This window comes from Filicampus tigris, chromosome 15, assembly GCF_054856515.1.
Source record: "Filicampus tigris isolate MCC_2025a chromosome 15, RoL_Ftig_1.0, whole genome shotgun sequence".
Classification (NCBI taxonomy): domain Eukaryota; kingdom Metazoa; phylum Chordata; class Actinopteri; order Syngnathiformes; family Syngnathidae; genus Filicampus; species Filicampus tigris.
Window position 1 is genome coordinate 15,781,759 of NC_141231.1, and position 17,872 is coordinate 15,799,630.

A 17,872-nucleotide genomic window follows, 5' to 3' on the forward strand; every position below is an offset into this window, starting at 1 on the left:
TGACAAAATGGCCGCCCCCGGAGATGGCTAAAAACAAGTGCATTTTGCTGCTTGACTTATATTCCACCACCGCAAAATGAATAAGAATGCCGTGTTTCAACTAGTGGGCCTGCTGGGAACATATTCTTGAAAAAAAATATGTTTGCGTTGACTTCCGCTTTAACTCAAATTCCACAAAAACGTTTTGACAAGTGGAGGCGCATAGAACATGTTAATGTAAAGAACATTTTTGGGTTGACTTCCTCATGAATCATCCCCAAAATAGAGCACATTGCGAAACCTACCTTTAATTAAAAAAGAAGGTTGTGGAAACGTTCCAAGCTGACTGGTTTTGTCGCTTTCTGTCGTAGGAAAATATTTCTGGCGTCTAACACGAGAGAAGAACCTGGTGTCTCTACGTCCGGCTCAGATCCATCGATTCTGGAGAGGCCTTCCGCCCAGCGTCGACAGCGTGGACGCCGTTTACGAGAGGCCCGGCGATCACAAAATAGTCTTTTTCAAAGGTGCGGCGCTGAAACTTTGTGTGCTCCAGGTATTTCTATCGAGAAGCGATTCGGTAGGAGGTAGAAATATGGGAGGAAATGATGGGACAAGGCTTTTCTATCTCATTTCACGGAGACGTCACTAAAGATGATGTACGTGCCGTCATAACCGTGCATGGAAAATTAATCCATCCGAACCGTGTCCGAATTACTGCTGTCGCCAGAAATGCCCACTTTACGCTTCACGTTTCAAGCGGGATTAAATTAAAGTCAAAAGTATTCCTCAAAACAACTTTGCCGATTCGATCTCCCCCGCTGCCGGCACTTTACCTGCGCCCGCTCCGAGCGCATTTTGGGCTGAGGATGAGGTCAATGTCGGATACGTGCGACCCGGCGGTTCAGACTGCGGTCGCGTTGCAAAAAAATCCCATACGTATCCGATCTAGGACCGCATATGAAAGCGGCCCCGGGTCGCGATTGAAAAAATCGGAATTGAGCCGCTCAGACTGTCATGAAAAAATCAGATGCAGGTCACATATGGGGAAAAAAACAAAAAAAACGAACAATCCGCTGTGCTGTCCTTTTGTTTGCTTTTATGTTATGACATAAACTAAATCTTTACCCATCCCCTCTAGGTCTTAAGTACTGGGTATTTAAAGACAATATTGTGGAGGAGGGTTACCCGCGTCCAATCAGCGACTTTGGCCTGCCTTTGGAGGGCGTGGACGCGGCTTTTGTGTGGCTCCACAACGAGAAGACCTACTTCTTCAAGGACAGCCGCTACTGGCGCTACGACGACCACCTGAGACGTATGGACCTGGGCTACCCGAAGGACAGCACGCTGTGGAAGGGGCTGCCCCCGCACCTGGACGACGCCATGAGGTGGTCTGACGGTGAGTCGTAAAGACGGACTCCCAAGTCACAGATGAGTCGCTCTTAACGGCGGTCTCCAGGAGCCGCCTGCACGCACCGTGATCGTACTTGACTTCGATGTAATCCCACTTTGAAATATGCAGCAAAAAGTGGATGTTAGTGGTGATAGGAAGCGAGTGCCGGTACTTGAGCCACGGAGACGTTTGATTTATGACAGGCGTGGAATGACGGGACGTTATCTTAAGTAGACATGGCCATCAAATGACGAGCAGCGATCGTCTCGTTTTCCCCCCAAATTGAATTCACGGGCTCAAAAAAACAAAGATGCTGATTAGCCGAAGAGGAGAACTGAATTTGCTTTGAAAGAAGTGTAAGTGAAAACAAAGTTTCAGAGAAACTGAAAAACATTGACATGATTTTACATTTTGTCCGGTTTAGTGGACTACAGGTCCAAAGAAATACGTTCAAATTCACAAATTCAAATCACTTCTTCAATGCAATGATTCATATTAAACAATAACAATGCAATATATGTCATTCTAATTCAATTTTCAAAAAGAGGAAGTCAACCCCCAAAATTTCTTGACATGTATATGTTCTGTGCAGCCCCACTGGTCAAAACACGCCATTCTGATTAATATTGCGTTTTTTTTGGAATATGAGTTAAAGAAGAAGTCAACGCAAACATTTTTTTTCTCGAGAATATGTTCTATGCAAGCCCACGAGTTGAAACACGGCCTTCTGATAAATATTGCGTTTGTGGAATAAGTGTTAATCCACTCGTTTTTAGCCATCTCTGGGGGCGGCCATTTTGTCACTTCTGTCGACTGAAAATGACATCACAACATCACAACGGCCAATCACGGCTCGGATTCAGAAAAAAGGTCTGCCGTGATTGGTCGTTGTGAGCAGTTGTGATGTCATTTTCAGTCGACAGAAGACAAAATGGCCGCCCCCGGAGATGGCTAAAAAAAACGAGTGCATTTTGCTGCTTTCTGTCGACTGAAAATGACATCACAGTTGCTCAGTGCTCAGCTAACGGCCAATCACGGCTCAGTTTCAGAAAACAGGTGAGCCTTGATTGGTCTTTACCTCAGCCCTGAGCAGTTGTGATGTCATTTTCAGTCGATAGAAAGTGTCAAAATGGCCGCCTCCTGAGATGGCTAAAAACGGGGTGGATTTCTCTGCTTAACTCCTACTCCACAAATGCAATATAAATCAAAAATGTTCAGACTAGTGAAGGCAAATAACGTTTTTTGCGGTTGATCTCCCTCCTTAATGCAATTATTCAAGTTTCAAATTCAAATATATAAACGATTCAAATTCAGTTCCTGGGGGCACATATTTCAGCCCATCCATACGAACCTACTACCGAGCCACATTATGAAGAAAGTCACGGAAGTTGGATCGCCCTGCGATCTTATTGAGTTTGATTCCGAATCCTGAATGATTCGGGTTCCTATTGATCGCGCTTCAATTACTTTGTCCATCTGCTTCTTGTAGCATCAGTCGTGAATACAAAGCCACAAAGTTTGCAGACGTATTGAAGTAAGTAGTAGCATTTAGCCAGCCGACAACCTTTTGCATTCTGTTAATGCGATTGATTGGCCTGCGTTCGTCTGACAAGATTAACCTTTGATAGGGCACTTGTGGCTCCCCAGAACTGGCACGAAAAACAACTAATTAGCAGGAGCTGCTCTCGGGCGCTTCGGCTTACTTTGGAACGGCGCTTCAGAGAAGTGTACCGCATCTGAAGTTCCGCCCGGGTGTGCGTCGGAGCACGTCGTGTCGAAATGTTTGCCAGCTCCGGTTTGATGATGTTTTTGAAAAGGGGAGTGGGCCAGAAGAAAATTAAATGGGATTAGACACCTGCAGTGTAGGTGGGGGTGGGGGGGGACGTGTGTCGACAGTTTGTCGTGGGTCGGGTTGCCGGTGAATAGATGTTTCGTCGTGATTCGTTTGACCCTGAGACAAAGGAAATCACTTTCCGTTGTTTACAATGAGAAAAATGCATGGCGATCTAGAAACTGTGTGCTTTTATTGATATTGGCGGGTGTGCCGTGGGAAATGATCTCATTTGTGTGCCTGTGCGGCCTAGCGCCTGGCAGCGTACTCCTATCTTTACGACATTGTAGTACTCGTTCATACCAGCAGGTAGCTAATTGTCTTTGTTTCGAGACAATCGAAAATCAGTGACGCGTGTTTCGAGTATTTAATTCCCATTCAAGATGTTATAATGTAACGTCATTCTTCAGTTTTTAAAAAATGCTTATATGAACAATATAACACTTATATTGTGAAAATAAGATTTTTTTTTTGATTTTTTTTTCCACAATTTCATCTGATGGTGTGCCGCGGGATTTTTTTTTCAATGAAAAGAAATTAGCCTTGACTCCAAAAAAGTTTGATCACTGATCCAAATAACGGAATAGCTTGTGCTCAGCCTTCCAAGGCATGTTATTAAAAAACAAAATAGTTGACCCCTGGAAACGCAATCCGACCTCTGACACGCCTGTATTTCCTGTAATTCTATCATGAATGAAAGCACTTAGAGCAGTGTTTCTCAACCTTTTATTGAGTCAAAGCACAAATTTTACATTTCCCCCCCAAAAAAAATCTCACGCACACCCCCAAATGGAACAAACAGTGTCTACAAATGTTAATGATGGGCTTTCGGCGAGCAAGTGGCAGAATTGAATGATTCTTCCTGTCATTACGTGCCGCTGCCATAGATAGATGAACACAGATAAGTGATAGTAAATATATAATTTTCAGACTAATTAAGTTAAACGGGATCGCTTCCAACAGCACTCGTGATGATCTTTAACGCCACTCTGGTTGGGAATCGCTGACTTGACTTGGAGTGTGTCAACGTAAGCGCACGTTCGTTTATACTCAGCCAGTTTTGGCAAAGGGAACTCGAGGCCAATGAAGGCGCTAATCTGCCTTCAGTTTGATACATAGGGCACGAGGTAAAGCAATAAATAAGGCGGCGAGGGGCACCTAATGTGGAGGTAAAGAGAGCATCGTCATGACAACGTGCGCATTCATTACAGGACAGTGTAATACGTTGAGTTATTTCGCCGACTCTAAACACTTGGAAAATGGAAAAGCCATTCGTCTATTGTCAGCCTTCTGGTGTGGGGTCCTCGGCCACCAGAGGGCAGTGCGATACGGATGCACACGAAGCAAAACTCTCACAACTGCTCACTAAGCTGCGGTAATAGCTGAGGATAAAGAATATATGTATGTATGAATATAAGAATAGATGTATGTGAGTACTTTTAGAATCTGTCTACGTATGTTGCTGCACGAAAGGGTTTTAATGATGCAACATTGATGCTGTTTCTTGGCCCCTTTGTTGTCTTTTGCATTGTGTGTTAGCATCACGCTAGCACACTTTCCTAGAACCTGTCTCGTTTTTGATGAACAGTTCTTCTGCGATACAGCATTCCACTGGTGGTTATTCTGGTGGATACTTGGAGAGCCGAGTATTTTGGAGGCCGCGCATTTTTGACCGTGCACCTTTGTGTATCGTACGCCCGAAGGCGGTTTTCCAGGAATTCCACTGAATCTGGCTTTTTTTTTTTTTTTTTTTAAATCCCCGCGCAGGTTCGTCTTACTTCTTCAAGGGGAAGGAGTACTGGCGCGTGCCGAACAGCGACATGGAGGCGGAGGCGGACTACCCCCGCCTCATCGCCAAGGACTGGCTGCTGTGCACCGACATGCAGTCGGACTCGCCGGGCGCGGATGCCAAGAGCACCGAGAGCCGGGTCAACGAGGCGCACCCTCGGCCGGACCACGCCGAGAACGGCTACGAGGTGTGCTCCTGCACCTCGGACGGCGCCTCGCCTCTAGGGGCCCGGCCCTCCCCGTCCCCCTTGTGGCTGCTGCCGCCCCTCTGGACGCTCTCGCTGGCCCTCCGCCCTCCGCCGCTATGATGCCAAAACACAGGAAGTACTTAAGACTCACTGGTAGACATCCAGCTTACATTTGACACGGAGCGCTCTCTTTATACTAATTGCTGTACGTTTTGCTCTTGTTTCTCTCTTATTTATTTCTCAAGCCATTTGATGTTTCTCTAAAAGCCTTGCAGTATATATTGTGCATACTGTACAGTTATCATACAGGTGGACTTCAATCCATTCTTAATGGCAAAGGTAGTTAATGCTTTAAGAATGAGACGATAAAAAGTCTTTGAGCAGCTAAGTAAAGACGTTAGTTACATGAAGAAAAAAGAAAGAAAAAAAAAAAAAAGAAAATAAACCTCATAGCAAGGAAGCATTTAGAATGTAGACACACCAACTGGCAGTTTGACCTTTTTTAAAAGACGTGCGATTGCGAAATCCAATTAATGAAAGGCTATAGGGCTGAAGGCAGGAAATTATCTTGGACTTTTGAGTGCCCCACCAGTTTCACTTAAGATCTCTAATAAAAGTGTTTATCCTCCTCTAGGTACAACCAAATCTGCACAGCCTCCACAAATTCAATTTTATTACATTTAGTGTTCCTAATATTTTAATAGTAGATGAAATATTAGGAACATAAGACATCCATGTATAAATGAAATGTTCAAAAGGGACCACCTGTGCCTAACTATGAGAGATTTCTATTTATTATAAAATATAATGTTATAGGGCTGCAACTAACAATTATTTCAGTAAACGATTAATTTATCGATTATTTTGTCGATTAATCAGTGAATCACATAAAAAAACATACTTTAATTTCCATCCCTTTATTTCAAAAAGAGGACATTATCTCAAATTGACTGTAAAAATTGCACAAAACAAAATAATTATGATTCAGTTACTGATTTGATCCGTAGCATGTCAGACAATAAGCCATAATGTGGATCATTGTTTCCCAAAGTTTTATTGTGATTCCACACAAAGAATTAGTCTGCTGTCATAGAGGACTACAGAAATCGGAAAGAATTTACTGTTGAAAAAATGAAAACTGATGTATTAACTAAAAAAAAAAAAAGTATCTAAACGATTAATTGATGATCCCCAAAAAAATCATTAAATCGATTTGATAATCAATTGTGGGTAAATCGATTAATCATTGCACCTCCAAAATATTACTACGATGATCTATTCAAATTAAATGTTGATTGTAATAATACTAATGCAACATTTTGGAACACAAGGCAAGAATAATTTTATGTATAGTAGTTAAGGTCTATGGTTAAGAATAAATAAATAATGGGCATAATTCACATTTTTTATGGTATTGTTTTTTTGGAGGTTTTTTTCAAAGCAGACAAGCACTCCACTTGCCATATAGGCATATGAAAACACCTCAACTCCCATGCAAGATTATCGTTGGCCCTCCCTTATGTCCACATTAGGCCCTCAATTACCCATATGAGGACATTAAAGACACACCCTTGCCATAAAAGGACATGGACAGCCCTCAGTCTCCCATGTATGGACAGCAAAGGCCCTTTTTTTTTGCTCATACAAGAACATTAAAAAGCCTTCCTGCCATATAAGGACATTGAAAGTTCTCAGCTGCCCATATGAGGACATTATAGCCTCTAAAATTGCCCTATAAGTACATGAAAGAGCCTCTATGTGCCTAGATAAGAATATGAAAAGTTCCAATATGACAAATATGACATTCTGACCTAAAAACAAACAAGGTAACGATGATGAAAGTGCATCAGTAAAATGTCATTTTATTATTTTTTTAAAAAGAGTGTAGAAGAGCTCTCTGGTGATGACGGCTGATTATGTTTTGGCAGAAGACATTTAGTTTTATCCCATGTGACAGGAGAAGCTTCCATAAAGCATTAACCCGGGCACACGGTGGAATTCAAGAATATTTTTGCCGACGTTTGGGAGCTGACTGACACCCTGACATGTATCTGACAGGCGAATGCATCCCTGGCATGTACTGGTGAGATTTTTAGCTTTACGGGTGTCGCCGGGCAGACTCATATCGCATCTCACGCCGGAGACGAACGAGCGACTTGTTTCGTCATTCCGACGGATACAGCGTGAGAGCTTCGTTGTCATCGTTCCTCTCGCTTGTTAGCGCGCGCAACTTTTGTTCACGCATCATTTTCGCAGACACAAACAAGCAGAAGAAACTTCCAGTTTGCAAAGCTTTCTTCCCTTCGCAGCTGAACTCTTTTTAAGACGGCGAGCTTGCAACTGGATTTTTTTTTTTTTTTTCCCCCTCCCCTCCCTCGGTCAAACAACGAGCTGCAATTTGAAAGCAAGAAACAAGTATATTTCAATTGTTCCAAGTGGAGTGTATATTTCAAAGTGTGTTTTATAATGTAAGATATTTTTGTAAGAAAATAAATCTCACACTGGTTGGAGGATTATTGTTGTGACTTATTGTTTTTGAGCAGTATTTTAAAATGCCAACTAGTTGAGCCATAAACCATGAGTTTTACATTTCCGATTGTCAACCAGAAACAAAGATCACTCTTAACACAATCTTTTAGTCATCTGACAATCGGGCTTTCGGTACAACATGATTTAGCAACTTGAAAAGTGACATCCAATGGTAAGGAATTTTAGGAAAGTAGGACACAAGTCCAGAATCTGGTAGAAAATAGGGCAAGGGGGTCAAGATCGCTAATCTCACCTTTACCTCACAGTCCATTTTTTTCCCTTTGTTCTTTGCTTTATGTGTACAGTGAACCCGAGTCCTAACGCGAAAATTTAAAATACGAGAGGAACTGACAACACCCCCCCACCCCCGAAAAGATTTCTACTGTACTGTAATTGTTCCTAGATGCCGTAATATGACATCAAAGGACTACTTTTGTCTAAATGTGGTTCATCAACTAATTTCAACACTTCAAAGTAATACTGTGATTGCGTTGACCTGAGCACAAAATAGGTCATTTCTTTTTAGCTAGAAATATTGGATAACTTATTATACCAAACGGTTCATTACACATATACACTTTCACAAGGAAAATGATAATGACACCAAAACTGTTTTCTGAATCTGAGCCATGATTGGTTGTTACCTGAGCCCTGAGCAACTGTGATGTCATTTTCAGTTGACAGCAAGTGACAAAATGGCCGCCCCCTGAGATGGCTAAAAACGGGTGCATTTTGCTGCTCAACTCATATCCCACAAACGCAATATGAATCAGAATGTCGTGTTTAGACTAGTGGGGCTGCATAGAACATATTATTGGAAAGATTTTTTTGTAGGATTGACTTTAAAATAACTCACAACACACAGTTTGCTATTAACAGCCGTTAATGTAAATGTAAAACATTACCTGTACAGTATTTGAAAGGGAAGTCTAGTCAAACACTTTCTTTACAATTATATGTTCTATGCGGGTCCGCTAGTCCAAACATGGTCTAATGATTACATTTGCGCAATATAAATCAAGTAGAAAAATCCACCTGTTTTTATCCATCTCAGGTGGCGGCCATCTTGCCTTGTACTGCCACTTGCTGTGGACTGAAAATAACATCACAGTGCCAAAGGTCTCAGCTTGCAAACATCACATGCGCCAAACCTAGATAACAGGTGATCCGTGATCTGTTCGTTGCTTGAGACTTGAGGCACTGTGATGTCATTTTCTGTCGACAGCAAATGGCAGTACAAGGCAAAATGGCCGCCTCCTCAGATGAATAAAAACAGGTGGATTTTTTTTTTTTTCGCTGAATTCCACAAACGCATTCATAATCGGAATTCTATGTTTAGACTAGTGGGAGCGTATAGAACATATTATTGGGAAGACATCTTTAGACTTGACTTCCGTTTTAAACATTTGAGGCAGTGTTGAAAAATAGGACATAGCCAACTACTGCCTGTCATAAATATAATAAATGAAGCTTTTTTTCTATAAGATTTGGACATTTCATTATATGACTCCCCTCAACATTCTCCCTTCGGTCACTCCTTCCCAAACCAAAGTGTGACACCACTACTGTATAAGATAAGAAGAATTTCAGGCCCCCCTCTTGACACACTTGACTAGTGTTAATTAAGAAGCCTGACTCAGAGGTTGCAGCAGCTGGGATGAGACTCAGCAGGATACTTCCAGGTCACTTCCAGCATTGGATTTCTGTGATTTTGGCAGCAAATTTAATTGAAAATAATTGCAAGAATTAAAACTATATATGTCTTCACTGATAGGAACAGAATTACCAGACAAATCATTTCATTAGTGTCCCTGCATTTTAAGTGGTTAGCCTTATGTGCACTCCGAAGTCAAATGGCTACAATATGTTCCTTTAACGTGTGTGTGTTTCTTTTTTGTTTGTTTGGGTTTGGGTTTTTTTTAGCCTCTCTTGATTACTGTGGATTGCATTTTATGAAGGCAAGAACATTGAAGGCTGTTTTCTCTATCTGGGGTCTAACTCAGCATTGTACCTTGAGGGGTTATTGTTTTCTGTCATAAAAGCATCCCAATTGATTTTAGCCTACATCTGTTCCCCCCCAGAAGACAACCTGAGCAGTTTTCAACCAATTTAAACCGTTTGGCATCCCTGTCCTACATTTGGAATCATACCAGACGTCTGACAACAACTGTCGATATGACCAACGCAACATACCGATATCCTTATCAACAATCGTGGCGTCATTCTCCCCAAACCTGATGTCGTTGTACCCAAGTTGACCTGTAGGAGGCAGCATGATGCCACAGGGCTATCAAACTCTGCAAATACAAGAGAAGAGTATAAGTTATCGTAGTAGCAGAACTATGGTCTTGAGACAAATTCACGAGTTAACACTTTTTGGTTGTTTTTGTACTTGAAATTTCATCTCTGTTGTACAAAACAATTCCAAAAGAACTCAGTATTATAAAACAGTGTATGCTCTGGCTCTAATTCATATATTTGTTGTTATAAGCATTAAAACGGACGTCAACCCAAACATATGTTTTTTCCAGAATATGTTTTATGCAAGCCCACTCGTCTAAACACAGCATTCTGATTAATATTGCGTTTGTGGAATATGAAAAATCCAACCGTTTTTAGCTAGCTCAGGGGGCGGCCATTTTGTCGCTTCTTTCGACTGAAGGTGGCATCGAAGTTGCTCAGGGCTCAGATAACAACCAATCATGGCTCAGCTTCAGAAAACAGGTGAGTCGTGATTGGTCGTTATCCGAGCTCTGAGCGAGTTCGATGTCAGCTTCAGTCGACAGAAGTGACAAAATGGCCGCCCCCTGAACTAGCTAAAGGTGGGTGCATTTTGCTACTTAATTTATACTCCATAAACGGCCTGCATAGAACATATTCTGTAAAAAACATATGTTTGGGTTGACTTCCACTTTAAGAAATTATCGACTTGTATCACAACTTTATTCTGCAAAATATCAGAATCGGCATCTGTCAAAAAAAAAAAAAATCCCTATCAATCAGGCCCTAATCAGGATAATCTGTTTGAGACTATCAAAAGGTCCGTTGCTGACTTTGATAAAAAAATGGAGTAAAACTGCTCAAATTGGGCCAGTACCAGACTTTTTCAGACCCATTGTGAAATGACATTTAATACATCATTGGGATAGAATGAGTTACCGTTATGTGTGTACCCCCACTTGGGACTTTTGCACAGCATTGTAACACTAAGGAGGGCATAGTGTTGCCCGCAAATATTTTTTATTTAAAGATTTATTCGTGTCATTCTGAAGTCAACGTGTGATTAATGGCCCTTTCCCCACTCGTGCATTTTCACAAGCTGATTCCAAATGCGGTAGCCTGTAGAAAAGTTGAGTGGTGGCGCAAAGTGTTGTCCACCCCCAAGGAGCTGCGCGGCATGACAGGGGCTCCCGAGACAACCGATCATTTGACGCACGTCAGACTTGCTCATGCTGCGGTCTGGCAAACCTCAGCGGCGACATTCGAAGAAATTCAATCCAATTGCGGCCCGCACAATCAGTGCAGGAAGGAAAGGCGCACCCTTTCATTTCCTGTCGGTCCAGACGTGTTTGACCCCCCGCTTTCTTGAAACCTCGACTCGCTACACAGCGTGAGTGTCGAGAATCAAATGAAACATTATTCGATTTGCATGACAAGGCCGATGGAGTAGCTGTATTGGTGGCTCGCGCCAGATGGTGCTGATTCCTTTTGTCCTAATGTATATTTTATATTTCATACGGAGCGGCAATTGAATTGGCAAATCGTCGCGCGATACGTCGACTTTAGTTTGACTGCAATGGCCAGGTATCCATTTTGTCAAGCGCGGCACACAGTACTTAACACCCTGTATTCCCAGCGTTATCCTTTTAGGAGCCCTCGTAGGGCTCCTTCTCGACTGTAAACGGACTATCGAGTTTCCTTCCGCGACTTCTCACTTTAATTATCTGGCATTGACCTTATTGGCGAGGACGCTACGCTCGAGCACGGCAATGCGAGAAGGCAGACGAAACTATTATGCTGATCAAGTTCCGAAAGTTCATTTCGGCACCGAGACGGTTTTGGGAGAAGCGGTGACCTTCACGGTGGCAGGGAGGCACTCGCACTATCTGTCTGCGAGGGGAAACGCTGGCTGGCTACCTTCATTCAGCCCGGGGACCAAACTCATCAAGAAGGATGATAGAGCAAAGGGGTGTTTGCGATGTGAAGAGAGGATGAACCGCACCCCAAGGTCAACTTCTTTCAAAATGTAGCTAGTAATATAAATACATGGAAGGGATGATGCAATGGCTCTCAAAGTGGTTGGAAATGAGGATAATGTAGCGCGTAGTGTAGTGGCGTGCAGTCAGGGCCTCCGAGGCCTTTTCTGCCGGCCCAAACACAGAAGCACTGACCTACATTTACAACTTAGATTAATTATATTCATTTCATAGTGTGTGTCTTGGCTGCCCGGTTTCCAGACATGCACAGAATACAGTATGTCAATTATCTTATTTTATTTTTTTGTGTTCAATCAAATTTCAGCTTCTATGTGTTTCCATGTATACGCAATCTGCCAAAGGTCTTCAGAATCCCAAGTGCTGGCATTTAACACACACAGACACACACACACACACCGGTGAAATGTTTTTTTGTTTTTTTTTAACCAATCAGATCTTAGTTCAGTCATTCTGCGCCTTCGCAAAGGCTCAGGGTGATGTCTGCACTTTTCTATCCTCTGATTGCTTGAGTATAGTTATGTTTGTTTACCCCTCTGATTGGTGGAGCTACATATATGTGCCAAAGTTTGATTTAAAGGGGATTTATGATGTTGGATATGATTAAAAATTCATTCCAAGGCTCACTTTTCATTGTAATGTCAACCAATACCGTTGATAGCTGTTTTAATCCAACTAGAAAATGATTTTTTTTGGCACGCTTTCAAGGCAAGCATGTATGAGGGCCACAGCGAGCTCACACAGACAGGCAAGAGCAACGGAAGGAGGTCTGCATTAGCATCTCTGGTGAGTATGATGCATTTTAATTCAAGTTTTTATGCTTTTGTCATTTTACTGGATAAATACTGACTGTGAACTGCAGTATTGTAGGGCAATGTTTTGGAGTTTTTTGTTTGGATGTGATTTATTGGAAGATAAAGGTAACGGTGTTTCTAGCTTAGTAAAACCGTAATGCTATTCATGCAAAAAAATAAATAAATGCCATTTGTTCTTAAATATGAAATCAACCCAAGCATATTTTTTTCAAGAATATGTTCTAAGCAAGCCGACTAGTTGAAACAAGGCATTTTGATAAATATTGCGTTTGTGGAATAAGCGTTAATCCACTCGTTTTTAGCCATCTGCGCGGGCGGCCATTTTGTCACTTCTGTCGACTGAAAATGACATCACAAATACCCAGGGCTCAGGTATCGACCAATCACGGCTCAGCTTTAGAAAACAGGAGAGCTGTGATTGGTCATTCCCTGATCCCTGGGTAATTGTGATGTCATTTTCAGTTGACAGAAATGACAAAATGGCCGCCCCCTGAGATGGCTAAAAACGGGTGGATTTTGCTGCTTAACTCATATTGCAAAAAACGCACCATAAATCAGAATGCCGTGTCTCAACTAGTGGGCCTGCTGGGAACATATTGTTGAAAAAATTAAAAACAGCATCACCAAGTATAAAGAAAAAAACCTTCAAAATTGGTAAAAACTGTTCTCGTCGCTCTCCGAACTTTTTTTTTTTTTCAGCTAATTTTCTATATAGGAGTTTTAGGCTGGATTAGAGATATTTAGAAGAAAAAAAAAAAGAACATATCAGACAATGAGAGCACCTAGTGTAGTTTTCCCGCTAAGTAGTATACTGCTTCCACCTCAAAATGCCAGTGGCATAACGATGATAGCATCTCTGGCTGTGAACACCTGAGGCCCTTTGCACCACCTGCCACAAGCAGATAGTTGGATTGGAGCACCAAACACAATCAATCATTGTGAGAGAAGCACAAAACGACTAAAATATTTAAAGCGGCTGAAACCCCCTGCAGAGTCAATGTCTGCGATAAGAAGAGACGGTGCACTTTGAGCAAAGCACACCAACCTCCTGACACAGTGAAACACAATACAGCGTTTCTGTATGCATCACAGCACCAGTCTAATAGTGTGGCGCACTGGGAATGTCAGAAATTTCCAAAGCGTCGCTGGCTGATGTTGACTGGCTGCTATCCGACGTCCCGTCAGGCGAGGTAACGTAGCTTGTTGATGTCACGTTAGGTTAGCTGGTAGGAGTTGTCCTCCAGCGCCCTGCGTGCTGTTTCCGGAACAACTCGACATCCCAAAAGACATTCCGCTCGCTAGCTTGACGCCGTGTTCTTATATCCAAGTACTTCCTGAGAGAATGTTGTCACATCTTCCATTAGTTGCTGAGGAAACATGATGAATGGTAGCATGTCACAACGACTCAGGGTGATTACTTTTTTTTTTCCTGCTTTACAAAGGTTTTTAGAGCGCTGCCCTTCGTCGCCCTCCTCTGGCAGAGAATTGCTTTTTTTCTTTTGTATTACAACTCTAGCGATCAGTCCAGGGAGTACCCAACTTCTTGCCCAAATGTCTGCTGGGATAGGCTCCAGCTCGCCCGCCACCCTTGTGAGTAAAAGCACTATTAAAATGGATGGACGGATATATTGCAACTTTTTTTCAAGGGAAGGTCCATTTAGGGTGATGAGTTGATGTGAAAAAAAGTTAATTAAAGTGAAGTCAACCCAAACATATTTTTTTCAAGAATATATTCTATGCAGGCCCACTACTTGAAACAAGGCAATATGATTAATATGAAATATGAGCTAAGCAGCAAAATCCGCCTGTTTTTAGCCATCTCAGGGGGCGGCCATTTTGTCACTGTGACGACATCACAGAACCAGGCTCGGATAACGACCAATCACAGCTCACCTGTTTTCTGAAGCTGAGCTACGATTGGTCGTTATCTTAGCCCTGAGGGTGTGTGATTGATGTCATTTTCAATCGACAGAAGTGACAAAATGGCCGCCCCCAGAAATGGCTAAAAACGGGTGGATTTTGTTGCTTAACTCATATTCCACAAACAAAATATTAATCAGAATGCTATGTTTCAACTAGTGGGCCTGCATAGAACATATTCTTAATAAAAATATGTTTGGGTTGACTTCCCCTTTAAGTTGTATAAAATGGTGTTTTTAATGCCACATAAATAGACCACAAACTTGGAAAACTACAATAGTCTTGTACATGTTTTTTTTTTTTATATTGCAATATACTGCCTTTATAGGCAATGTCACAAAAGCACAAACAACCGAATGATATAAAAACGTATTAAATATACAGCTGCAACACAAAAATTATGAAATATGCAGGTGCATTTCAGTGAATTGTCTTTTTTTTTCAGTACCGGAACTTCACTTCAAAAAGTCAAGTGAAAGTTAAACACAGTAAAAAAGGCTTTCTGCAATACTGTAATGCAAAATGAATACAAACAAAGCATTTTATGACCATCCGTGTCAACATATTTTGCATTTTCCTTATTGACACAACGTAGCAATGACATATTGCTTTCCTAGTGACCAAACAGTGCTAAAAAATTATGAACCCATAATATTGGGCTCTATATTGTAGATTGTAAGTGTGTCCAAACACGTCATGTCTTTGGAAAAGTTTTCTTTTGCAAATAATCGTCGTTGGCTTTTATTCACTCAACTGCATGCGGGTGAGGCCATCATATGTAAATATATATTTTTTTCTAAGTACTTTATCATTACAGAATGTTACCATTTAAGTCAAGTGCAAACGCAGTTTTAAACAAAAATAAAAAGGACTATTATGGAGAAATGCAGATAAATGACAAGAACCAAGGCAGACTCAGCGGAACTAATAAGTTGTTTAGTGGAACATAACACACAACATTGTGGAGGGACCGCCTGTAAGATTACTCGAGAGCTAATTAGCATTGACAGTGATGCCATTGCATCAAATTTAATAATGCGCTGAGAACTTAATTAATTTTAAGAACTGTTGACATGCTGCTGTTTTGATTCGCGATAAAGTTGAAAACGGGCCCAGCAGTTTAACTGTTAAATGTCTGCGTGTGAACAATGGCTTTAATTACACTTACTACGAGAGGAAAGAGAGATTTGAGTAAGGCATTTATCTGTTTGAAGTTGGTGATGCACACAGCAACTAATTACGGCACAACCTTATTAGAAAGACTGCCACTGTTTGAGGAAATAAAGTATTGACTTCCTGTTGCGAAAATAGGTAAAAAAAAAAAAATCTAATCAAGTAGGAAGTTGACCGGCATCCGTGAATGGATAGTGTTCCACGGACTATGTGACTGACGTTAAACGCCAATTAGGGAACTCGCTGACGCTCACGCTTTTGTCGGACACAAAGAGAGACGTAACTGGTTGTGCTGAGCGTGTGCGGAACATTTCTCACAAGTCATTCACCAAAATGACAAGGAGAAGAGTTTACAACAGTAACGTAGTTACTGAGGTGGGTATTCTGTCTGACCGATGGATAGGTCCGTCTGTCCGTCTATGATAAATAACATGACGGACTGACCGACAAATGATTACAATTTGGTTCGTCTTGAAAAATAGACGGATTGACAGATGACGGACCGGCAAACTTCGGTAAAATGCCCACCTCTGGTAGGTACCGTATGAGCTAACCGTTAGCCTAGCTTCTTCTACATCTTCTTCTTTCTATTGTCCCGCTGTATGGATCCCCTGCGGCACTTTGCTGCCTCCCAAAGGTCAGTTTCAGTACAACGACATAATCTGGTTCAGGGAAGAGTTGTGGCAGCTGCTGCCAAAACTGGAAAAGTACAAGTGGATTAAACAGGAAACAGTTATTCGGCGTGATGAAGATATGTAAAATGAACAGTTGTTCATTATTCACATTTTACTCTGTTTTGTTAAATTGCTCTCCACTCTAAAGCATACTGGCTTCATTTAATCCAAGTATGATCAGAGCCTTTCGAGAGATGCGGGATTGAAGTAATAACAGGCCGATGAACGGTTTATAGCTGACACATGTCGCGTTACAATCCTCTCTAAATGTTGTTGCCAGTATCTTCTTTGTTTCTACGTGTTTGGAATTGTCCCATTTTCTTATACTACCACACACCCAAACCGCTCTTGCCTGACATTCTTTCCTGTTTAAACTTTCAAGTGCCTTTTACCATTTGTCCCCATTCCGCAGCCCCTCCCTTCATGTTCTCAATTCTGCTTTTTCTTTTTGTTGCACGTCTAGATCGGCCTCATACACAACATGGTTTCCATCTCCCGCTCCTCTGTGGTCTCACTTGTTATTTTCCTGGGAGGAAAAGCTGTACGGTAATTATGGAAAGATGCAACAAAATATGGCTGCATTTTTCTGGCATGATTAAAAAGCTACATAATCCCTTCCTGAGAGAATACTTGCAGAGCGAAAGTGGTGTGGATTTGTTTTCTTGGTTCTCGAGTCATCCACACTGTACACAGTTCTTATCCTCGATAAAATTAAATGAAGTCTGAATATTTATGACTCATCTGTTTCCTATATCATGATATGCGAATGAAAGTGTAAATTTTAACTGTTTTACTGCATTAGCATTTCTGTTTTTGAGCGACACTCTTCACATAAAGCTGGATAGCTCTCTATACTTTATATTTTCAACATGTATTAAAAAACAATAGGCCTAGAAAAACAATTCATACTACCCTCGTTAGCTTAACTGCTTAAGCTTACCGCAAAGATTACTCAAACGTAATTGCCCTGTATGAATATTAAATAACTACTCTCGCTAGCTTAGCTGCCTACGCTTGCACCACTGATGGTAATTAAGCCTCACATTAGTAGCATAACATTAGCATTTTGGCTAATGAGTAAAACAGCAGCACACTGTTGCCGGGTTTCTGTCAATCTCCTTGGATAACTTTTGTCACTTTCGTTGAATGAATTATTACTTTTAAAGTGCCGTAAAAAATAACTCTACTTGATTTATATGGCACTTAACAACAACCGCAGCTGTAACGAAGTGCTGTACATAAGATCAAACATAAAACACAATACAGTAAATGAAATAATAATGGGCCTACTAATAAAAGTGTAGTTGAGTTCAGTTTAAAAAAGATCAAAAACATAGTTAGGTTTCTTTTCATTCATACTGCTATGTTCTG

General features: G+C 41.5%; 1 protein-coding gene across 3 annotated transcripts in view; it reads left to right on the forward strand.

The window, feature by feature from the left end:
• The window catches only part of LOC147135730 (matrix metalloproteinase-17-like), a 71,325-nt gene extending 63,638 nt beyond the window's left edge, over positions 1 to 7,687 (forward strand). For all 3 annotated transcript variants that reach the window (XM_086054193.1, XM_086054194.1, XM_086054195.1), the window contains 3 exons: positions 351 to 503; positions 1,118 to 1,375; positions 4,968 to 7,687. In XM_086054193.1, coding sequence (XP_085910319.1) covers positions 351 to 503; positions 1,118 to 1,375; positions 4,968 to 5,296 — 740 coding nt within the window. In that variant the 3' untranslated portion in view covers positions 5,297 to 7,687. The remainder of the gene's footprint in view (positions 1 to 350; positions 504 to 1,117; positions 1,376 to 4,967) is intronic.
• The last annotated feature ends 10,185 nt before the right edge of the window (positions 7,688 to 17,872 follow it).